At 46.9% G+C, this 12,333-nt stretch overlaps 1 protein-coding gene across 1 annotated transcript in view; it reads right to left on the bottom strand.

The window, feature by feature from the left end:
* Positions 1–12,333, bottom strand: part of SMARCA1 (SNF2 related chromatin remodeling ATPase 1) — a 144,277-nt gene that overhangs the window by 63,284 nt on the left and 68,660 nt on the right. Inside the window, exons 13-17 of the mRNA XM_069747158.1 lie at positions 11,214–11,366; positions 10,655–10,787; positions 10,079–10,227; positions 9,696–9,815; positions 6,499–6,609 (exon numbers count right to left, since the gene is read on the bottom strand). Of these exons, the coding sequence (XP_069603259.1) occupies positions 6,499–6,609; positions 9,696–9,815; positions 10,079–10,227; positions 10,655–10,787; positions 11,214–11,366 (666 nt within the window). The remainder of the gene's footprint in view (positions 1–6,498; positions 6,610–9,695; positions 9,816–10,078; positions 10,228–10,654; positions 10,788–11,213; positions 11,367–12,333) is intronic.

Here is a 12,333-nt window from a genome sequence, read left to right as displayed (position 1 = left end):
GTAATAGATCTTGGCAGAGGCTGGCTTCCGTGCCCTGATCATGGTCCTAATAACGTCCGGCAAGAGCTCTGCCTGGGTTAGAACCAAGGTTTCAAGGGCCACGCCGTCAAATTGAGGGCCCCTGAGTTCTGGTGGTAGAACAGGCCTTGTGATAGAAGATCCGGGTGGTCTGGGAGGCGCCAGGGGGCATCTGCTGTAAGTTGTATGATGTCGGCGTACCATGTACATCTGGGCCAGTCCGGTGCGATTAGGATGGTTGGAACTCCCTCTTGCTTGATCTTCCTCACCACTCTGGATATCAGGGGGAGAGGTGGAAAAATGTACAGAAATTGGAACTGTGTCCAGTCCTGAATAAAAGCGTCTGCTCCGAGCGACCGCGGATCGTGTGTTCTGGCCATGAAGTTGGAGACCTTGGCATTGAAGTGGGATGCCATTAGGTCCACATCCGGGGTCCCCCAGCGATGGCAGATCTGGCGAAAAATTTCGGGAGGGAGAGACCACTCTCCCGAGTCTATTCCTTGTCGGCTGAGGAAGTCTGCTTCCCAGTTGTCCACACCCGGAATGTGGACCGCTGAGAGAACCGACCCTGTGTCCTCCGCCCAGTGGAGGATGTGTGACACTTCTCGCATCACTTGGGTGCTGCGGGTCCCCCCCTTGGTGGTTCACATATGCCACATCCGTGGCATTATCCGACTGAATTCTGATGTGAGAGGCTTCCAGTAAGCGATGGAAGGCCCTCAATGCCAGAAGGATGGCACGAATTTCCAGGATGTTGATTGGCATGGTCGCTTCCACTGGGGACCACTTGCCCTGTACCCTGCGGTGTAGGTGCACAGCACCCCAACCCGTCAGGCTTGCATCGGTGGTCAGAACCTTCCATTGACCTGTGAAAAAGGATTTCCCCTTTGCTAGCGAGATTGGCTTGAGCCACCAGTGCAGGGACCTCCTGGTTAACGATGTTAGCTGGAACTCCCTGTCAAGAGAAAAGGGATTCCTGTTCCAGGAACTTGAGAGTGACTAGTTGGAGAGGTCTGAGGTGAAACTGGGCAAATGGGACCGCTTCTATTGCTGCCCCATCCTGCCGAGGACTCTCACGGCAAACCGGAGAGATCGAGGGGGTTTGCGGAGGAGGGTGCGAACTCCTAGGCGGAGAGCCAGTGCCTTGTCCTTGGGAAGGAGCACTAGGCCCCAGGAGGTATTGAATAGCATTCCCAGGAAGGTCAGAGACTGACTCGGGGTTGGTGATGACTTTTGTAAGTTGACTAACCAGCCCATGCGACTCAGTGTCGTTGTGATTGAGACGCTGAGCTCACAGTCCTTGAAGGTGGGAGCCTTGATGAGTAGATCGTCCAAGTATGGAACGACTACTGTGCAGGACGTCCATGGTGGCTGCCATGACTTTGGTAAACACTCTGGGAGCCGTGGCGAGTCCGAACGGGAGAACCACAAACTGGTAGTGGTCCTGGTCGATTGCAAACCTGATAAATCTCTGATGGGCAGGTGCAATCGGTATATGCAGGTATGCGTCTTGTATGTCTATAGAGGCAAGATATTCTCCCTTCTCCATGGATGCAATGATGGACCGAAGGGACTCCATGCGGAAGTGACGAACTCGTACATATTTGATCAGTTGTTTTAGGTCCATCATGGGCCGTACGCTGCCTCCTTTCTTGGGGACTACGAATAGATTGGAGTAGAACCCTCGGAAGCGCTCGGCCGTGGGGACCGGTACTATGACTCCTGCTTGAAAAAGCAAGGAGATGGAAGGCACGAGCCTTGGCTGGTGGTTTTGGGGGGGACACAGAGGAAGAATCGGTCCGGTGGGTTGGAGGTGAACTGTATCTTGTATCCGGAAGACACTAGTTCCCTGACCCACCTGTCTTCTGTAATAGGCAGTCAGACTTGATGAAAGAGCAAAAGTCGGCCACCTACGGGTGTCTTCCGGAGTCCGTGAGTCATGATGAGGAGAAAGTCTGAGATTTTCCTCCTCTTGGCTTAGACTGGCCTGCTTTTGTCTTCCAGGTCTTGTCGGTCCTTTGCGTTGATCGTGAGTTGTCCCTGTGTGGGGAACGGTTACGATTTTTTGCTGGACTCGTGACGGACCAGCCCGAGGAGTTCCGAAAGGATCGGAATCGAGTTTGGTTACGCTTCTTGTAAGTGCGTTTAGGTTTCAGTTGGGGAAGAGAGGTACTCTTACCCCCGATGGCGTTGGATATCATCGTGTCCAACTGTTCACCGAAAAGTCACCTACTGAGGTAGGGAAGGTGTGTGAGGGACTTCTTTGAGGCTGCGTCCGCTTTCCATTCCCGCAGCCAGAGGATACGCCGAATCGTGATGGTGTTTGATGCTATCCCCACTAGACCCCTTGCTGAATCCAGAGCTTCATGAAGCATGTAATCTGCTACAACTGCTATTTGAACCGCTTAGCCCGACAGCTCAGGAGCGGATGCTTGGAGGCCAGCTTGTAAATTTTTGGAACAGGCCAGAATGGCCTTGGCAGCCCAAACTGAAGCAAAAGTGGGAGCCAAGGATGGCCCTGCAGCCTTGGAAATTGAACGAGCCATGCGTTCTACCTGCCGGTCTGCTGCGTCCCTGAGGGTTGAGCTATCTGGCAGTGAAAAGAGGGTCTGTGCTGCTAGTCTAGAGACTGGGGGGTCCACTTCGGGTGGATCTGTCCATTCCTTGGTGTCCTTCTGCGGGAAGGGGTACCTTGCCTCCAGATATTTGCGATTAGCAAATTTTTTCTCAGGCTGTGAGAGCTGCTTTTTAAGGACTGCTTTAAACTCTGGGTGGTTAGAGAAAACCTTAGGCGGCTTCAGAGCTCCTTCAAAGGAAATCTTGTGTTCTGGGGCCTCTGGTGGCGGATCAGAAATGTCCAACACCCGATGAATGGAAGAGATTATGTCCTCAACTAGCGCTGTATTGCTAGGGGGGGATTGGGATCAGGGACCCCTCCGTTTCCCTGTCTGAGTCGGAGTAACAGATGCCTTCCGAATCCAGTGTATCACTGAGGCGTCCCCTGCTGGGTGAGCTGGGGCGGAGGCCTTCTCTGGTCGGGGATTGCAGAGATCTGCATTGTCTGCCCCTGGAAGGGAACGGTCTAGATGACCTGGAACTACGGGGTCTCTCCCTAGAAGGGGATGACCGTGTGCTATGGGATGACGTAGATGGACTTGACCTATGGGTCCGCTTGCGTCCTGACCTAGACGTGGATGTGCCAGGGTCGTCCTGTTCCTGAGTCAAGCTCTCCCTTTGCTGGGTAACGGGCATAGCCGAGGCATGACTCTGCTGAGCCTGAAGCAATGTGGAGGTTTGTTATCTATAGACTGCGTCATAGATTGCGACCTCTGAGTGACCCATTCTGGCGTGGCATTAGACACCGAAGCATTGGCAGGGGCTTCTTGGGGCTCTGACATAGTAGTCTGGATGCAGTCCTGGCAGTGTGGGTACGTGCTGCCTCTGGGGAGAGCGGTCCTGCAGGCTGTGCAGGATGATAAATAGCAGTCCTGCCTGGTTCTCTTGGACCTTGAGCCCGGCATAGTGCACAGAGTGCAGAAGCGCTGGCTATGCAGAGGACCCTACTGCAGAGGAACCTATAGGGGAGCCTTATAGGGAATATGGATTCACAGCCGAGTAAAAAAAAAAAACAGCTATGATCTTACCCCACAAGTTTGCCCCTAGGTCCAGCGCCGAAGATCCACAGTCCTGTGCCCCCCGGAGACTGGCCGGTCTGATCCTGCTGACCAGGAGATGCAGGGTTAATCTGCAGCAGAAATGGCCGTCGAGAAGAAGAGGAAGGGGGAGAAGGGGGCGGAGAGCTGAAAAAAAAAAAGGCGGCAGAGCTGTGTAAAAACGCACCCTTTCTGTCTCGATCTGCCCCCTCTATGACACTGTAGAGTGTCATAGTTGTCATCCGGGGTGGGCCGTTGGGGGGGCGGAGAGGAGGCGGCGGCTTCAGCTAGGCCGAACACGCGGCCTAAATTAGATGCCTGATGCCCAGAAAGGCTCCAGGCCGGCGCAAAAGTCCGGGAGGGGGTCGGATCTGACCCAGACACCACCCCCCCGGGATTTAAAGGCAGGATAGCGGTGGGGCTATAAGCGGAAGGGGGGCCCGGTGAGAGGTCCCCCTGAGGTAGTATAGAGCTGGTGCTGCCACAGATACAGGGGCGCAGGGAGCCCTGGGTCCCTATTGTGCCATGCCTGCCTGCAATCCTCCCGGCCCCGACAGGAGCCCGCAGCTAGGCTGGGGTCCCTGGATGCAGGCGCAGTGTGCTGGCCCATTGCTGGGAGCTGCAGAGTGCTGCCTGTACAGGCCCTACCTGAGGCGTCTCAACCTAATGCCCCCAGAGGGGGATTAGGGAGGGTGCTGCTGTACCTTCAGGGGGCTTTATCCTCGCCTCGACCTCAACCCAGAAACCAAAAGGAATTGGGGAAGGAGGGGGGTCTAGACTTCAAACCAGCACCAGAGGGACTGGGGAAGGAGCGACATAGGGAATAGCCGTCTCGACTTCAACCGGGCACCCCGTAATAGGGGGCCGAGGAAGGAGCCATGCCGGGAGTCTCACAGGAGACCCACTTTTCTTCATCTGTAATCCGTCGGAAAAAAATGAAAAAACTGGAGAAGGCTGATGAGGTCCAGGGGTGTATACTGCAGAGAAGGAGCCACGGTTAATCTTTTTCAGATGATGCATAGTGGCGCCTCCTAGTGGACAGCAGCATAACACCCATGGTCCCGTGTCCCCCAATGAGGCGACAGAGTAAATAGGTATTTCAAATACATTTGGAGATACAGGAGAGGCTGGCTTCCTACTCATGATGGTCCACCTTTGGGGACATGTTTTTACTTAAATATTTGTATTTTGAGCTAAAAACCCATTTACAAAATTTGCACCAATAAGTCTTTATGGGCTCTTTTTTCCCTCTGCACATTCAACTTTAAAGTGAACTTTATTCCCACCAGCAGCGTTCGGCTTCCAGTTATAGTGGCCGCGCCGGTAGGGTCCTGTCATCGCTCAGTGTCTAGAGAGCGGCGCTGTAACTGCTCCCCCGGCACTAAGTGACAGTCTGTATAATCTGGTCAGAAATAAACTGGCTTTTGATAAGTCGGCTTGCACACCTACGCCATTGAACTGCTCCACTTGATGATGAGAACGGCCTCCCGGAGAGGTCTAGAATTGCACTGGCAGCAATGAACTGCCTCCAAAGCCACTACAATCCTGCCGGGGATTTTTATGTAAAAACTGAGCTGGGACCTTGCTGTTGTCTGATCTGAGAAGACACGCTGTTGACCTGGTAGGGTGACAAATTATAGGAAGGGTGAGGCTTGAAGAACGGTCGTGCTACTTGACTGGAGATGGTTTCTCAGAATGGAAAGAGAACTGGGTCTGAATGGAGAACAGAGACGGATTTTGCTGCCTGTAACTTTGCAAATGCTTCTCTACCTACAAAGAACCTGCTTGACGCTGGACTGGTGCTACATGCTTCAGGCCACATGTCACTGTGAATGGCCACCATGTTGCTGGAAAGGTAAAAAGAGCTCTGACTAATTCAAAGGACAAAGATATGGGCAGACATAGGTATTTTGAGTAGCAATGGCCACTTTAAAATCAGATTTTGCAAAAGACTCAATGATGGGAGACATATTATGCTAAATGGGCCAACTATCTCGGCTTAGATGCCCGACAATCACACTTATTGTATGTTTAAGACGCTTTCTTAGAGTCGTCTGACAAAAGACCATTGCTCCATATGAATGAATGTAACCTTAGTCAGTCTAAAGATGCACCAAATCTATTATCCAGTATAAGTCACGGTGAGAAATCTGGTGAATTGTAATACCGTCTAATCTAACGCATGCTGTCTAAAAGAGTGTTTTTCATTTGTTCCATCGTGTCTGTCAAGGGAGTTTGCCTCCATAAGAGGGAATGTGACAGAAGGATGCAATGAAGACTTCGGTGTCCCCTCCGGGACATAATTGAGACACAAAAGTTGTCCTCATGTTGTGTCAGATTTGCACTGGATAGAGTTGGCACATGCCGCGGACTAGATTTATTGTCTTCGTCACACTTAGTCATTATTTTGGCACAAAATCTTGGAGTAAAGTTAACAGTCGAGAAATGATATAAAAAATAGACAAGTGTCATAAATGTATTGTCATGATCCAAATCCCATTTCTGCTGTCTCACCTAGTTTTATCCTGTCTTCATAAAATGTTATACCTAGTGCAGGACCTGAGGGGAGTTGCAGGACTTTTATCTTTGGTGTTCTTTACATCCCTCAATCACCACTGTAACATAATGTATGGGTCCTTATAAAAGAACAGCTGTGGCTAGAGCTACAGACGCGTTCTTGTGCGCTGCCTTTTTGTATAGAAAGAAAGAGATGAATAACCTAATTGAATACATAGTCGTATTCAGAGAGAGCAATCTTAGATAAAGGGAACATGGACATTAAAAGGGTTGCAAGCTTTAAACTAAGAAAATGTAAGTAGTACTTTACCTTTGGTGCCCTTGGCTCACTAACACGTAAGGCATCTCTGAAATACGCATCCACAGCATAATTGGCTTTGCGCTCCCGTTTGGGGGGCTCTATCCACTCCAACATGCTTATCTAAATGTACAACCAAGAAAAAAAAGCACTTTAGAAAAGTATCCATTTTATGGGAAATTACAAATCAACGCGATGGCTTTAAGTGGCCAATTAGGATTGGATAGCAAGAAATGACATTAAGTTTCCTTCAAAACAACAACTTGATGACTCAGCTACAGCCAAGAAAAGAAACTTTCATCACCGATCCAGCATCGCCCTATAGTAAAGACAAAGAGCAAGGAGCCAAAGACAGAAAGGTTCCAGATAGCGGCAACAATAAATAAAATCTTCAATGCTTTATTCCATATTATTGAAAATTAGTTACAAAATGCGTGACTGTACATAGAGAACGTGCAGACGCGGTTCTGGCATTGCTGCCCTTGATCACTGAGCATGGTGCCAAAAGCTTGTCCTTTGTTTTAATTTAGGATTGAAATTATATCTTATATTTTGAGGCTATGTGCACTCGTCAGGATTTCTTGCAGAAATTTCCTGAACAAAACAAGACATTTTCTGTAAGAAATCCGCATGCGTTTTTTTTTTTTTTTTTTGCGTTTTTCTCACGTTTATTTTGCGGATTTTTTTGCGTTTTTTTTCCGGAGGTTCCCAATGCAATAATATAGTGGGAAATCCGCAAAAAATCTACAAAATTAATGAACATGCTGCACCGGAATGAGTTTTTTTCATGGAAAGAACGCTACACATGCATAAAAATTGCGAATGCATTATAAATGATGGGATTCATATGTATGCGTTTTTTAAGCATTTTTATTGCGCTTTTATAGCGAAAAAACCTGAACGTGTGCACATAGCCTAATATACATTTTTTTTTATTTCATAGCTTCAAAACATGTTGTAGATTGTGAAAACATTTAAAAGGAAACTATCTTTTAATTCATGTAGCCTAAACCCTAGGCAGCTTAAGTCAGAGCCTGGCTGTCACGGGGTTACCGTTACAGACAGGAGCCAGAAGACCACAGCGTCTGAGTTCTCCTACTCCTGCACTGAATAGAAGCACTTCACCTTCATATTAAACGGTGAAATTTCTTTTAGCAGTGCATGGGTTAATCTGCTCTGTTGAGAGCTCCTGGAGCTAAGGCTCTCATGCACTGTTAGCCTCTCCTATCCCCTATATAATCTGGGCCCTGACTAACTCCCATCGTCAGAGATAGCTTATTATGCTGCATGGACAGGAGGATAAGGGTTGGTGGTTATTTGAGTAGTTGGTTGGTGGATTTATCTGTGACTGTTGCTAGGTTTTGGGTGTGTGATAATTCCCTTTCTTCTCCTACTTTAGTTTAACCCCATCCTTAACTCCCTGGTGCATTCCTCTGTTGTATGTGTGTGTACATTTGTATGTGTGGTATTTTTGCTACCCCTGAGCGTATTAACTGGATAGTCTGGTTGGTGTACTATGGTGCACTACTACTCTTTTCTTCCCTGGGTGTGGGAAGGGTACAGACTGAGGGCAGATTCAGGAGCTAAGGAAAGGTATTTGGCCCTGGCATCTTCACCTTCAGAAGTAACCCGGGAAACAGGGTGAGCTAGGGCGCCCACTAGCATTAAGCACAGGGAAGGGGCCTCTGGTGCCAGGACACTCAATAACAGAGTCATGACATTTGGTACGACAATTGTAGCCAGATATGTTTTTTCTAAAAGGCTCCAATGTTTCAGAGAAAACAGTCTGAAGAGCCGGGCACCTTCTCCCTACTCCACTCTAGGTAATTGACAGGTCTGTCCCTATGTCCACACATAGTAGAGACCTGTCAATCACCAGGAGCAGGGCGGAGAGAGGCCAGCCATGGTTCGAGCAGAACTAGTCTTGTCACTCCCTATAGTCTCCGGCTGGCTACTCAAATTATATTTTCTCTGAAACGCAAGAGCAATTCAGATAAAAACATATCTGGTTGAAATCGTGCAGCTAGGCTGTGATTCATGATGGATGCGGTTCAGGCAGCATGGATTGAGTGACAGGTTCCCATTAACATTATAGGTACGGTTGAAGAAATGACAAAGCATGACCCATTCACTGCCTACAGATATGCAGCTGCTATTTCTCCGCAATATGACACACTCAAAGAGATTGGCCGGCAAAATCACAGGCTAAGTAGGATGTCAATCATTCTAACAGTGAGCATGACTGGAAGTTAAGACATGACAGCTCAGTGCTGCCCCCGTCACAGATGATTAGAAACGAGCAGGTGTAACCTGGACATCAATAAAACACAATTTTATCACCAGGAGATTATCACTAGAGGACTAGTAAATCTGTGCCATGTAGTCCTCTATATTCATAAATTCTGTATAATCCTGCCCCCACCACTGATTGGCACGTTTATGCCTATGCACAGTGTACATTGAAAGCTGCCAATCACTATTGGGGGCGGGGATAGATAGAGCTAGCCCAGCCTTCAGATAACTGGTAGATCTGCAGCAGAGAAAACAGGGATTGTATAAAAAATGCAGCAATCAGGAGTCTCTGCCCCTTCATCATGCTGTTCTTAGATGGGGCAGCAAAACCTGGTGACAAACTCCCTTTCAGAGGCACATTTCAGCAAATATTGGACTCACAGTCCGTGCACCTATAGTCATGCAATGGCTACATCTCTTCTGCAATAGACCCTGTACACTACTGTTTGCTGGAACCGCAAGGTTGGGAAATGAACCTTCAGAATAGTCCTGTGCTCCTGTGGCTGTGCGTAAATAGATCTCCACTATCCTGATGAATGGCTGGACACACATACTACTGCTTTCCACAAAGATCCCAGTCTAGCGGAAGGAAAGGACGCGATGGCCCTCATTCATCTCCTATACCACTCTGGTTAAATGAAAGTGGAACTCGGATTGTTTGCTATGGGCAATATAGGGAGGTTGAGGTAAGACAGTTCTGATTAAAGAGGCCTGGTAAGTCTTAAATACACCACACAGGGAAATCAGGGCTGTGTGTGACCCCATCTACCCTACAATTATATATTGGCACAGCGGAGCTTAAAGTGCCACTTAATTCTTTCTCAGTTTGACACAATAAATTCTTGATGTAAGGTTACATAGTTGATACGTATCTAGTAAGATGTAATATGTAATCTATAAAGCAGGTAAAATGTTACCTTTTGTTTTTCTCGATAATCCTCTCCTTCAAAGTTATATAAACTTGTTTCTGTATCCATCGAGAAGTTTCTGAGCGAGCTTTCCCCCATGTTCTCCATGCGCTCGGCCATTTCAGCAGTCTGAAAAGAAAAGGTTTCCTTATCTACAGAAGTAACACTGAAAATGGAGGTTTTAATGATAAAGATGGGTATAAGAATAATGAATAATTGCACATCTGATCCGCCTGTATGAAAGTGTATATTTCTTCTATGGTCACCTTGTCTGCACCGCACAGCAGGACACAGTATGGTTAATAGGTGTGCTTAATAATGGTGGGACTACTGGTGATGGCTGGCAGAAATCAATGGAACTGGAATAAATGACAAATAAGCAGCAATGCTACCTTCTTCTCTCCCCTTTCCAAAATCGTAGTAATGTCCTCATCTGTCAGTTCACTGTCCTTGGATGCAAACACATGGGTGGCTCCGTGGCGAATCATCTGAAGCATTTCATCCTTCCCAAGTTTATTTGATTGCTGATCGATAAGTCGTCCTAAAGTCAGACAGATGACATGGCTTTACCCATATCCCTATTATCATTCATTTACATAATAGGGTTTTTTGTGTTTTCTGTAAAGTTGTAAATATATTTGTATGTATTTCAGCATTTTCTGAAACTATAAAGTAAACCATGAGATTATGAACATGAAAACAGGGATTTAGATCAGCAATTTCTTTTCAATCCTTGCTTCTGTCTAGCAGCTGAGACTTAGGTTAAGAACCCACAATAAGTTTTTGGTGAGCTTCTGACGCTGTTTATTCATTGCGCACAAAACGCAGCGTCTTACAGTTCCAGCACATCTCTATGGGAGAACAGCTGAACCCAAGTGGCTGGCATCGACTCCGACCACAGCCATGAAAGGCAGATCAGACTTGGCCATCCAACGCTATGGGAATGATAGAAACAAACGGCAAGATACCTTGCTGGATGACTATAGAATCCAGCCGAAGCTTTAGCTCTGCTCTCTCCACGATCCTTTCTTCCACTGTATTGTCGGTAATGAGCCGAAATACCCGAACAGTCTTCGTCTGCCCTATACGATGGGCTCGATCCTGTTGCAAATAAAAAGTTAAAAAAAATTCTTGTGCAGAAACTTGATAACAATCCAAAAGTTAGTTATGAACCGGAAATACATAGGTGAGGGGTGCGGAGGGGGGTCTTTCTGGGAACAATAAACTTCTACAAACCCGTGGGGTGACATCTACTTATATCTGTATGTGTAGTTTGTCTGCAATTTACCCTATTAGTTACTGGGTGCTATACTGTCATCTGGTGATTTCTCTGCAGCATCTGACCCTAATTGTAGACAGTAATGTCAGACTAGTCCCATATTTAGCCAGCAATCCTCACATATCGAATCTAATATCCAGGATATAAAGTATTTCCCCTATTTGAAATATTTTACTTAAATATAAAAAAAAAAAACACAAAATGTAGCAACAAGTAACAGGACAAGCACAGAAGTTTATATTCCTAACCATTGCTTGTAAATCGACTTGAGGGTTCCAGTCTGAGTCGTATAAAATCACCACATCAGCAGTTGCCAAATTTATTCCAAGGCCTCCGGCGCGGGTACTCAGCATGAAGATGAATTTGCTGCTGTTAGGTGCATTAAATCTTTCTATGGCTTCCTGGAAATTGAAGAAGTTTTTACAGACAGGTTAGTTCTCATACACAGAACAAATAATGGACCACTGCACAGCACGAGCCGAGCACACGTGCTGCCAAATCCTCATATCCCCATTATGCATACACTAAAGGAGCACTCCAGCTATTCTGCACGTATAATGCTTACCCACCATCAGTAGTCTCACCGAGTACTTTATTTCATCCCTTCTCAGTTTCATCTATACATTCCTCCACCTTCATTATAGGACATTGGGTCATGTGATCACTAGTGTGACAACCAGTCCCCTGCATGCAGTACTGTGTAGTCACAATGTCAGTCTCTGACATTCTGTGACCCATAAGTTCACATCATCATCAGTCACATCCCTCCGGGCAGCTTCATGGGAAATACACACAACAAGAAGACGGAGTAAAAATGTCCCAAAACTCATGCTGGCTAAAAACAATATGTTTTATTGCAACCAATAATAACAATTCACCAATATATTAATGTAATAGCGCATATAAAACAGAAAGAGGTGTGGAGAAAGCATATAGGTAATCTGGATGGTATGGGAGAACCTAATCATCTAGGGCTAAGTACATAGTAGGATGTTTATATTGCAAAAGCATCGGCAGGAAAGTCTCCTGGTCAAAAAGAGACTGTAAGAGGCATGCATGTGCACAGACAATCCTCCATAATCAATTATAATATAAAGTCATAGAGCTTACCCATATGTATAGATGATTCGCCCAATTCCACCAGCGGCCCCCTGACGCACGTTTCGCGGTCAACTTCTTCAAAAGGTCTCTTTTTGACCAGGAGACTTTCCTGCAGATGCTTTTGCAATATAAACATCCTACTATGTACTCCAACCGGGGAAGATGCTGGCTGTGTTAAATGAGAAACAATTATCTGTCACAACTTTGGCAGGACCCAACCACAGGGGTTAACCTGCAGGGTAATAGTGTTCTAAAGTTGTGCAGCTG

This window comes from Ranitomeya imitator, chromosome 2 (assembly GCF_032444005.1).
Source record: "Ranitomeya imitator isolate aRanImi1 chromosome 2, aRanImi1.pri, whole genome shotgun sequence".
In the NCBI taxonomy this organism is placed as follows: domain Eukaryota; kingdom Metazoa; phylum Chordata; class Amphibia; order Anura; family Dendrobatidae; genus Ranitomeya; species Ranitomeya imitator.
Note: the sequence above shows the minus strand (reverse complement) of the source record. Positions and strands in the feature narration are given on the sequence as shown.